A 12361-nucleotide genomic window follows, 5' to 3' on the forward strand; every position below is an offset into this window, starting at 1 on the left:
TGCCCACATGTTTTTAAAGTGCCTGCACCATTTTGCATCCCATCAGCAAGAAATGAGAGCATCCTCAGCAGGAATTGATGTCAATTTCTTGGATTTTAACCATTCTAATAGGTGTGCAGTGGTATCTCATTATTGTTTTCTTTATTTTCTTTTCTTTTTAAATTATACTAGTTTAATGAACCTATGCCTGGCAATTTAGGAGTATCTCTCAATATTTTTCTCTTGTCTGATGCTTGTACCAATTCTTGTTTGTGTATTGTTTTTGCATATCTGTGTCTGAGTATATGATGGACATTGTATTTGAAAAAATATCCACAGAGTAGGTAAAATGACATTTTCTTCCTCCAGAGAAAATTTTCATTTGCTTCTGCCTGGTGCCTGATGGTCACAGTTATCCAAAACCACCTTATTCTAATTCCAGGGTTAGAGACTTTTCTAGTCCACCCAGATAACAAAGCAGAGTTGCTTTCCTTATAGTTCATCCTACCCTAGGATGCATCCCTTTGAGGTCACAATTCTGACTCCGTTCTCCTTGTCCTCGTCCTCCAGAGTTTGAGGCTGATAACGGCACCATTCAATGTCTCAGCCAGGTTTCTGAATTGTCAAATGCTTCCTAGGCAAAAAAAACAACTCCAAATGTTGGGCTTGGCAGTGTGAATTTCTCTTCTACCAAATCTTAACCTGGCAATTTCACATGATCTTATTAAGTTTTTCTAATGTTTTCAGGATGATCTTGTTTTATTTCTCATTGTCAGGAGTGAAAGTAGTGTCCTGGGTTCCCTTTGCTTTATCCCACATCTCAGGTCTACAGTTGGCTTTAAAAAGTTATGACAAAAACAATTCTATAATTATACTGCTGCTGCTGCTGTCACTTCAGTCGTGTCCAACTCTGTGTGACCCCATAGATGGCAGCCCACCAGGCTCTCCCGTCCCTGGGATTCTCCAGGCAAGAACACTGGAGTGGGGTGCCATTTCCTCTCCAATGCACGAAAGTGAAAAGTGAAAGTGAAGTTGCTCGGTCGTGTCCAACTCTTAGTGACCACTGGACTGCAGCCTACCAGGCTCCTCCGTCCATGGGAGTTTCCAGGCAAGAGTACTGGAGTGGGGTGCCATTGCCTTCTCCGATAATTACACTATACATCACCGACTCAGTAGACATGAAGTTGAGCAAACTCCAGGAGATGGTGGAGGACAGGGAAGCCTGGCATGCTGTAGTCCATGGGATTGCAAAGAGTGGGATGTGACTCAGTGACTGAACAGGAAATATACTTTGAGAAGATACTGTGACAAAGAAGAAATAACACAAGCCTTGACTGTCTTTTGATTCTCCAGGTAAAAAAGAGCCTATTCTGGCTTGTTAGTCATGGAACCACCAATCTGAAAAACGATATCACTTCTTGGGCCAGGAACACTGTGCATAACCATAGATTACTCTATAATCTCATATGCAAAGACCATTTTATTATTGAAAAGATCACACAAAATTTTTGTATACAAAGTTAAAAAATGTGGAAAAGTTAATATTTACATTTTTCATACAGTACATGATGATTTTCTTTTTACACTTTAACAGAATGTTAAATAAGAGAAAAAACCAAAAGTATAACAAAGTTTCGTTCAGGGAAAGATATTCATTGAAAACAAAATTAAGAAAATTCTTTAATATTTCAAAGTATGTTACATGAAATATATTTTATTCTGTTTATCAGGACTGTATATATATATATTTTCCATTTGTTTGGCACTAATACTGCTAGCACATGTTTGAATATTCAGCAAAATCCTATTTAGCTGCACAGATGAATTCTACATTATGTCTGAGAAAGATACTGCAAAAATGCAAAAAGTCTGTAGTATTCAAAATGTTAAAAAAACAAAAGTTAAATGTATAAGCAATTGTAAATGGTCATACAAACACAATCTTGGGTAGTCATGATACATTAAAAAAGGAAATCAATTGCACTTGGCTTAATTTATAAAACAGTAATAATTCACCTTGCACTTGGCTTAATTTATAAAAGAGTAACAATTCATCTACTAATCCTTCAGAAAATTTCATTTTAAAAAATCAGAAGGATCAGTCAGCAGCATAATATCAACATTGGACACTCAGTAAGCACCTTATTTCAGTTGCATAATAGATCTGTGAAATTCCTAAAACAACTAGACTTCATAAAATTCACACATTGAAGATGATAAGGTAAATAGGTTTTTAAAGGTGAATTTCCATGATAAATGAATTTCAGTGTATCAACTACTTTTCATACTACAAAAGAACTTATTTTCTTAGAAATTCAATGTAAAAGCTACCAAAATAGTGCTAAAATCAGCTGTTGGAATAACATAATAAAAATATCTGAATAGACTTAAGATTTCTAAAAAAAGTTCAAAACATAAAAATTCATTTTCAAATATATAAAAATGATATGAAGATAAGTTTTAAATACTTCAGCAAAGAAAAATCTTGACTTTATACTAGAAAAGTGAAACAGCATAGTACAACTTAAAACACTTTTGACACAGAAGAATCTTCATAAATCGAAAATGAAGATTCCTCTAACAGTCTCTCCTCCCACACAACTTGAAAAATATTATTAACCTGCACATTCCCGTTTGGGGGGGTATATTGCTGCCATTAACCTCTGTGTGAAATGAATCATAGTCTCAGAATCTATTGTTTTCAGTGTAACAAGAGGCGATGTAGCTTTAAGTGCAAAAGCAAACTGTAACAGTGATTCTTGTAAGACAGTGTACTGGCACCTCCAGTGTAGCAGGAATCCCCTTCTCAGTAACACGATGGCCTGGTTTTCAAGTATCTGAATGACCGCCAGTGCCCTGCTCTTTTCCAGCTCCTGAAGCCGAATGAACAAGCAGTGATGTTGAGCCTTTGAGGCTGCCTGGCTCTGGAGAACTGGACGCCTGCACGCTGTTGCTCTGCACTGGGCCACTTTCGGGGACATCACTCTTTGGGGTTACCCTAGGTACAACAACAAAAGCTGATGTACATACACACCAAAGCACAGACGCGATGCTGGATGTCCTTACAACTGCTATTTCTCTTTCCATGAGTTTTACTCCTAGTCAGTAACCACTTTTATCAGAAAATAATTAACTCTTTATGTATACTCTTAACACCTCAAAGTACAAATGATTTATTTTCAAAAACAATTTTTGCTAACTTCAGAAACTTCATCAAGCATCACCCCTGTACAGGCTAAGCATGGTATCTCATGGGGAATAAGACAGGATTCCTGCCCTTAGTTTAGCAAACCTTTTGTTGATTCTCCCCCCATGGATTAGACCCTGTGTAAGAGGCTGGGAGCACAAAGATGAGTATGACCTCAGCTTCACCTTTGAGGAGTTTACAAATCTAGGGGACAATAAAGGCATTCATCTAATAATACATAATCTAGTATGCAAAAGCTGTTGGAGGTACATTTGGTCTAGTTTGGGAGGATAAGGTAAGACAGCCTTGAGACCTTAAAGTAGTCAGCTGTCAATATTTTGGCTAATTCAATACTTACCTGCGTTTGGATCACTTATGATCATTTGGAAAAATTCATTGAAAGTAATGTCAATATCCTTTCACGTTCAGAAAATAAAAACATTTTATAATCAAACTCATATAAAATGACAAATACCTTTTAGAAAGTATTATAATGTAGGGCTGCTGCTACTGCTAAGTCACTTCAGTCGTGTCCAACTCTGTGCAACCCCATAGATGGCAGCCTACTAGGCTCCCCCATCCCTGGGATTCTCCAGGCAAGAACACTGGAGTGGGCAATTGAAACCTAATAGCTTGTATTTTACATGAATCAAACATTTCCCTAAATTCACAAGCAACTCTTAACAATTACCATAGAAATGAACATTACTTTTCTATTTGAACAATATACATAAAAGGCTCTTCCCAATACTAAGAATTAAACTATAAAAGAGCATTTATAGGCAGAATCCACACTTTTTAATCCCAAACTGACTTGGACTAAAAATGTATAGACCTGTCATCTCAAAGAATGCATTCTTTCCAGCTATAGGCTGGAAATGAAAATGTTATCCTTTAATGGAAAATGTGTAAGGCAGTGTTTGAAATAGTCATATGATTTAAGAGAAGCAAGTCCAAGCTCACCTTCCTTCACTCCGCGCACTTTCAGACACACTGCTCTTGTCATTCACGTGGCCTGCCCGGCCTTGGCCTTTCCTGTTCGTCTGTTCCCCGCAGAGTTTGGAGCTGGGTGCTGCTGGGGAGGCAGGCTCCTCACAGTTCCGTTCTCTTAATTTGGGGGTGCTCGCCCCATCCCCTCTCACCTCTCTCACTGATGTTTCTGGTGAAGTCTGTATTTCTGTCAGAGTTTCTTGTCCTAAGTAGTCATGGTTAGTGATTGCTACCGCAGAAGTACCATGATTTGCCGTCACCCCTGTGCTGGTTCCCATGGATTTGGAAATGACCTTCAGTTTATGTGAACTTGGCTTGTAGTGCTTCTTTTTGTGTTTAACTTTAGAATTGTGCTTTAAGAAAAACTCACATGACTCCTGTAATACTCTTCGGCTTTCACTGATTGGACTGTAAGAAAATTCAAGGAGAGAGTGTACTGGATAAAGGTTAAGTGTTATAATAGAAACCGTAAAGCATATCATACATCTTGTGCCAAAAATCCTTATTCATTCAAGTTAGAGTCTATATGATTTACATTATATATAAAAATCTAGGATTATAAATACTTTGAGATATCAGTAGATTGCCATGAAGTGAAATCTTTTGTGCATACACTGTCGGTGGCTTTTGTCACCATAAATAGCAGAAGGAAATTAAATACGCAAAATCAAAAGATGAGGGCAAAAAAACTCAAACTGGCATAAAATAGGGGATTATCTGTATGTGTATCATAAACAAAGATATAAAATATGAAAGTAAACCAGAGAGAGAGAATATAGAATATAATTAATGGTCTTTGCTTAAATACAATTGCTTTCTTTCTAATATTCAAGTTATAGCAAGTTATTCGGAAGTTAGTGTGGGCATATAAATATGGGATGTGCTTAGTCACTCCGTTGTGTCTGACTCCATGTACGGTAGCCTGCCAGGCTCCTCTGTTCATGGAATTTTCCAGGCAAGAATACTGAAGTGGCTTGCCATGCCCTCCTGCAGGGGATCTTCCTGACCCAGGGATCCAATCCAGGTCTCCCGCATTGCAGGTGGAGTCTTTACCGTCTGAGCCACCAGGGATAGAGATATAATAATCATTCAAAGAAATTAAAGTCCAGTTAAATGAATTCTTCAGGCTTCAAAAATTAATTTGTAAAAAGGTTCTAAAATTTTTACCACAAAAATGTTCACTAATCAAACCAACTGGAAACAGTTAAAAAACTCTGTATTACATTGATAGTACACAATTTATAACATATATAAATAATAAAATTAACTATTTATTCATAAATGTAAGTCTACTATGTTGTTAAAGAATATTCCATAAGTTGAAATTTTTACCATCTTAAATAAGGCAAATAAGTGACGTGTTAAGTCAGTACTATGTGTAATAAAATGTAAAGGTAATGATCGTATACCACATTTGAATCATATTCTATATTGCTTAATATATATTGATATTTGACCCATTTCATCTTTTATCATTGATAAAAAAGGATAAAATTATTTACAATGCTGAACCCAAAACAATGAATTCAATGATAGCAGTAATAATACTGGATATATTATAAGCCATGGAAAGAAAATATACATTTTACAAACTTTGTATTTATATTTCAATAGAATAGTATATGTCAAAGACTACTGTAGCAAATACTAAAATAAAGCATCTCTCTCCATGAAAAAAGACTTTAAGACTTTCAAAAGACTTTGAAAAAACAGTCAATATAATGAAACTCTGGTACAGTGATGATTGGAATAGTTCCTTGGTATTTGGTCTATTTATCTTAAAACAATGTCACATAATTCAATAGATGCTTACTCTTTCTTGCGATTTCGTTTAAAAAATCCAGCCCATTCTGTGCATGTCTTTTTGCTTCCAACCCAGAAGACAGCAGAGATGCCAACAATTAATGTCATCAGATATTTTATCATAAATAAAGCCAATTCTGGTCGAGTTTCTGTATTTGCCTACAAATAAATAAGAAGAATTTCAGTGATAAATTTAAAGTAAAGAGAAATCTATACAGTTAATGTAAAACTTGAACAAAAGTATAAATCAGTTGGTCTTATGAAATGTTTGATATGGCATAATGAATAGTGATAAAAGTGTAATACATTCCTCATAGAAGTTCTGATCAAAGAACTTTTATCAAAATATATAAGCAGAAAGGGAATAACACATTAAATATATTTAGGAAGGATGTCTTTACATCCTTGGCTTGATATCTGGCATTCTTTTTCCTGTAAGTATAGCAGCCTCTTATAATTCCCAAAATATGTGCCTCTCAATATTTACCTATTTTCCTTAACTATAATCTATAAAAAAAAATACATTTAAACTCATTTTTAACAGCATACTATTTCAGAGTCTTTAGGTACTATTGATGGTTATAAAAACTAGGTGAGAACAAAGTAAGCATCAGTAAAATGAAAAACATGTGGAAATTTTATAAAAATTAAATCATACTTTTCTTTCAAGCATAAACTTTCAAATATTTTTAGAATGTTATATAATATAAAAATACTATACATTATGCATTATATCTTTCTTTTTACACGTACTAATATTTCTTGGAGACCATTCTATATTAGTGTAAATAGAACACTTCATTCTTTTTAAAGGCTGCTCCATTGTGTGAATGAACTATAATTTATTCAACTACCCCTACTAATAGATGTTCAGGTTATTTCCTATTGCTATTGCAAATAATGTTACAGTGACTACTTTGTATGTCTGTAATATCTCACATCTGTCAGCAGATCTATTGATAAAGTCCCAGAAGGACAGGATCAAAGAGTACGTGCATCTTAAATAACAGATATTATAAAAATTCTTTCCACAGAAGGTTAAACTAATTGAGCAGCAAAGTCTAGAATGTGTATTCTCCCAAAGTTTCATCAATACGGTGGTTATAAAACCACATTTGCCATGTCATAAGCAGAAATATGATTTTATTATAATTTTAATTTGTATTTTTCTTATGTTAAGAATAGCTTGTTTTCTTTTTCTTTTTTGTGACCTCTTGACATATCCTTTTGTCATTTTTATACCAGATTGTTAATTTTTTTCTTATTGATCTATAAGAACCCTTTATAAGTAAGGAAATTAGCTCTTTAATTATGATGTGAAGTGTGAATAAAATTTCCCAGTTGGTCTCCTGACTTTGATTATGGTGGGTTTTTTTGCCATGCAGAATCTGAAAAAAAAATTTTCCTTAGTCAGATTTAGCAATCTTTTCTTTCATGAATTTTATATCATAAAGTCCTTCTCCATTATAAGATTAAAATTTTTTCACTTTATCTGCTAATACACTTTTTCTTTACATGAAATATAATCTTAAAACATCATATATCTTACACTTTTTAGCAGTATGTAATGGTTGCCTTCCCCCTGCCCCAGTTTGCCAAAAATATGAGCAATCTAGGACAAAATATGACAGGATCACTTTAAGAGTACTTCCTTATTGATTATATAGTAAAAACAGATGATGGATAACAGTCTATGGACAGGCTGTAAGGCAGGTAAAACCATTATCCCCACATATCAGTATGTAAAATAGGTCTCACTGTTACAGTGCAGTAACTTTCTAGAATATAAATTACTACATAAAATAATTCAGTCCATACACTGCTTAATCTAATACACTGTGATGATATAGCACTCACAAGCAACATTAGTCAGTACCATATATATATATTCAAGAAAAATTTATAACATCGATTAAAAACAAAGCACAAAGCTTCTATTTTAAAAACTCAACTAAAATGCTCTAAGAGATTTTCTATTTTCAGATACTTTTAAATCTTAAAATCACAACTTTAATCAGAAGTATCAGAAACACATAAATCATGTTTTAATTGTGCTTTTTGTCATAAGAAATGACAGGATAGTTTAGGCAAAAATTGTTTTTAAAAGTATATATGAGTAAAATATAAAATGATATATATAATATTATAAACCCAAATAAGGGTTTTCTCAACTAACTAAAGAATTAAAAGCTACTCCCAATGCAGCAAAAGTTACTTTTCTTCTCCATACAATAAGAGCCTGTTCTCCTGACTCTATTCTTCATCCCCATTCCTCTGCCTTTGCAATCTAACTTAATTTTTAAAAGAACAGCTAAAGGAGGCACTTTACTATCAGTGTAACTGAAGCAAAAACTTGAGGAAACAACTCTTAAGACACTCATCCCCGTTTCAAATGATGCCTAGGGAACATTTCCCTCTATTGGATTTTCTCACCTGAAATCTAATTTTAGCTTCATGATGAATTCAAAGATATTTCCAGGGAATGCCATGTTAAAATTAAATAGCGAAATAATACAAATGATAGCTTTTACCTGATAAGGACATGGGATATGGTACTGACGACAGTGGTCAGAGACCCAAGTTATCTCCCAGGTAATCCTGTTTACTTGCTCGTAGACGTAGCATCCCAGAAGAGTTACTAATGGCACAAGATACAGGCCACTGAAGACTCCAATTCGAATCATAAACTTCTTCAGTTTCTCTTGGTTCCGGCCATCATGTTGTATAACTTGTCGAACGTGATTTAAGGAAATAATGCCAGCTAAGAGGAGAGAGAGCCCGACAAACACACAAAGGCACAGTGGCAAGAGGACGAAGTAGCGAGAAGCATCCAGGTCATAAAGGCCGACAAAGCAGACGCCACTAATGTTGTCTCCTTCAACTTTGTTCATGGCAAGAAGCATAATGGTGAGAAAACCTGGTATTCCCCATGCAACAGCATGAAACCACACTGCTTTTTGTTCAATGGCCTCACAACTCCATTTTCTGCCAGCAGCTAAGAACCAAGTAATGGTAAGCATCACCCACCACACAGTGCCAGCCATGGTGAAAAAATACAAAAACATGAACAAAATGGTGCAAGCCTTATTTTGAGAGCCTAGAACCACCGTGTCACCAAGTTCCAGTTTCTCGTCTGCCTTATTGCATGCTGTGCTGTTGCCTAGCAAGAATCCGATAAAGTACATAAGAGATACAATGCTGTAACAGACAGAGTAATATATAATAGGTCGCTCTGGGTATCTGAATCTTCTAACATCAATTAAAAAAGTAAGGAATGTGAAAAGAGTTGCACAGAGACAAAATATTGAAACTATTCCAATAAAACTTTTTGCAAACTCTAGCTCATCACTTTTAAAATACATGTTGGGGCATGGAGGTGCACATTGGTCAATTCCCAGAAACTTATAGCCTTGTCCCCCAGAAGTCTTCAGATGCCTTGGACACCAAAATCCAATGTCTCTTCGGATTTGTTCTGATTTCTTCTGAGGATCAAGAAGCTCTGTATGTGGGTTAAAAGTTGCAGGAACAGACTCATCACAGTACTGTAATCTGTAAAGATTTAACAAAAAATAAAAGAAGCCAACATTTTTGTGTTACTATTTTAATGCTATACTTCACAACTATAAAATGTTCCTTATGCATTCATTTTAAAATTCTTTTATTATCATTTTAAAATCTTTTGGCCCAGGCACACAGCATGTGGAATCTTAGTTCCCTGACCAGGGATTGAACCCACACCTGCTTTATTGGCAGCATGGACTCTTAAACACTGGGCTGCCAGGGATGTCCCTTCTAATGCATTCATAACTGATGGGGAGACATACAACCTTAAGCAGATACAGGTTTACAGTTGGGAAGGAAGTTTTGAAATTGACTAAAAAATTGTAGTTGTTAATTGGGCCCCAATACACTACCACAAATATTAAGTATCAGGCACATGAACATGAAAACTCCCTTACTTGGAAAACAATCAATTAATAACTGTTAAATAAATTCTGATTTCAAGGCTAAGTGTTTAAGAAAGGATTTATCTTGATTGGTAGTCTCTAGACAAAAAGATGCTGGCTTATCTGTTTGAAATATTTTGAAATGTAAGTCTTGGGGAAATAAATTTTTCTTTTTTAACATCCATAAGCAAAGTAGATCAGCCACACAGTAAGGTGATGACAATTAAAATGAATGAAATGAGATCATTTCCTGGATGGAGAAGACAAAGCTCAAGTGAGCTCTAAGTTTATAAAGAAGGGCAAGAAGATCACCAAGAGGAAGGCTGAGGACCAGCTGAACTCACATCACCATTTTGTTGAGGTATGGTTATTTGCCTCCGTTGTTCAGAGCAGTCCAGAATGATGCAAGCGATATTTCTGCTTTGTGCAGAACTTTATCACTGAGTTTCTACACACCAGAATTATTTTGGAGGAGCTACATGGTTTAGGAATTAGTGGAGGACCTCCCTGGTGGGTCCAGTGGTTACGATTCATGCTTCCAACACAGGGGACATGGGTTTGATCCCTGGTCGGGGAACTAAGATCCCACATACTACATGGCCAAAAAATTTAAAAATTAAAAAAAAAAGAAATTAGTGGAGGTTTTAAAGGAGAATGCATTTTAAATATGCCTTAGAAAGAATAGAAAATAATAAAATGTATGCCCATATAAAAACATGGATGTATCTACTAGTTTTTTTAAAAGGTTTTACTTTATTACAGATACAGTTGGGACCCCTTTCTGGTCCTATTCTCTTTGCTCTCTCTTCCAAAGTATTCATTACTACAAGTTCAGTTTTTATTTCCCCTCCCTTACTATGTTTTTTCCAACTATAATGTTATACAGTATTGTTTTACAGATTTTGAACTTTTTTGACATGGTGCTGTATATATCATACTTTTAATATTATATTTTTATTATATTATTATATTATATATAATAATATACATTACATATTATATATATTATATTATATTTTTATTATATTATAACTTTTAGATTTATCTATATTGACAGATGTACGTCAACCACATTCATAACTGTATGGCAGTATTCTAGTGTGTAAGTACATCACAACTTATTTATTCTTACAATGGACTTTCAGACTTTTTCTCATTTAAAAAAATCTTTTATTTTTTTTGGCTGTGATGGTTCTTTGTTGCTCGCGAGGGCTTTCTCTAGTCTCAGTGCGTGAGGGCTACTCTTTGTTGGTGTGGGGGCTTCTCTTGCTGAAGAGCACAGGCTCTGGGCACATGGGCTTCGGTAGTTGCAGCTCATGGGCTCTAGGGTGTGGGGCCAGTAATTGCGGTGCATGGACTTAGCTGCTGTGTGGCATGGAGTATCTTCCCAGACCAGTGCTCCTTGCACTGCAAGGCAAATTCTTAACTAGTGGACCACCAGGGAAGCCCCCAGACTTTTTCTCATTTAAAAAAATTATGGGTAATGCTACAATAAGTATTCTTGCATATGATTCCTTATTTGGGGAAAAGTTTCCATATAAGGGGATTTCCTAAGATGTACAGTAAGAACACCTTCACTTTACTATGTATTATCAGTTGTTCTAGAAAGTGATTATGCATCTAGCAGAAGTGTATGAGTTCCACAAAGGCTCTAGAATTTCTTTAGTCTACGGATAAAGAAACAAAAAGAGAACCATCACCATTGTTCCCAGATTATATGAGGTCTCATTATGTCAGTAGAATATTTCGAATTACAAGCTTCCAATGTCTAAAGATTAGCAGATAAAGTAACTAATCAAGACATATGCAGAAAGGTCCATGAGTTGATAATAATGCCCGTTTCCCCCCAGTTTAGAGCAAAGGCATCTTCATTCATTCTCAAAGAACTTTGCAGCCTCACTCATTGTATTAGCAGAGGTGTAACTCCAACAGACTGGCTCCAAATAGGAAAAGGAGTACGTCAAGGCTGTATATTGTCACCCTGCTTATTTAACTTATATGCAGAATACATCATGAGAAATGCTGGACTGGAAGAAACACAAGCTGGAATCAAGTTTGCCGGGAGAAATATCAATAACCTCAGATATGCAGATGACACCACCCTTATGGCAGAAAGTGAAGAGGAACTAAAAAGCCTCTTGATGAAAGTCAAAGTGGAGAGTGTAAAAGTTGGCTTAAAGCTCAACATTCAGAAAACAAAGATCATGGCATCTGGTCCCATCACTTCATGGGAAATAGATGAGGAAACAGTGGAAACAGTGTCAGACTTTATTTGGGGGGGCTCCAAAATCACTGTAGATGGTGATTGCAGCCATGAAATTAAAAGATGCTTACTCCTTGGAAGAAAAGTTATGACCAACCTAGATAGCATATTCAAAAGCAGAGACATTACTTTGCCAACAAAGGTCTGTCTATTCAAGGCTATGGTTTTTCCAGTATTCATGTATGGATGTGA

At 35.4% G+C, this 12361-nt stretch overlaps 1 protein-coding gene across 2 annotated transcripts in view; it reads right to left on the bottom strand.

Annotated features, from left to right (window-relative positions):
• Nucleotides 1–141: 141 nt before the first annotated feature.
• The window catches only part of FZD6 (frizzled class receptor 6), a 38189-nt gene continuing 25969 nt past the window's right edge, over nt 142–12361 (bottom strand). For both annotated transcript variants that reach the window (XM_069600417.1, XM_069600416.1), the window contains exons 4-7: nt 8491–9508; nt 5970–6118; nt 4130–4564; nt 142–2977 (exon numbers count right to left, since the gene is read on the bottom strand). In XM_069600417.1, the coding sequence (XP_069456518.1) occupies nt 2809–2977; nt 4130–4564; nt 5970–6118; nt 8491–9508 (1771 nt within the window). In that variant the 3' untranslated portion in view covers nt 142–2808. The remainder of the gene's footprint in view (nt 2978–4129; nt 4565–5969; nt 6119–8490; nt 9509–12361) is intronic.

Source organism: Ovis canadensis, chromosome 9, assembly GCF_042477335.2.
Source record: "Ovis canadensis isolate MfBH-ARS-UI-01 breed Bighorn chromosome 9, ARS-UI_OviCan_v2, whole genome shotgun sequence".
In the NCBI taxonomy this organism is placed as follows: domain Eukaryota; kingdom Metazoa; phylum Chordata; class Mammalia; order Artiodactyla; family Bovidae; genus Ovis; species Ovis canadensis.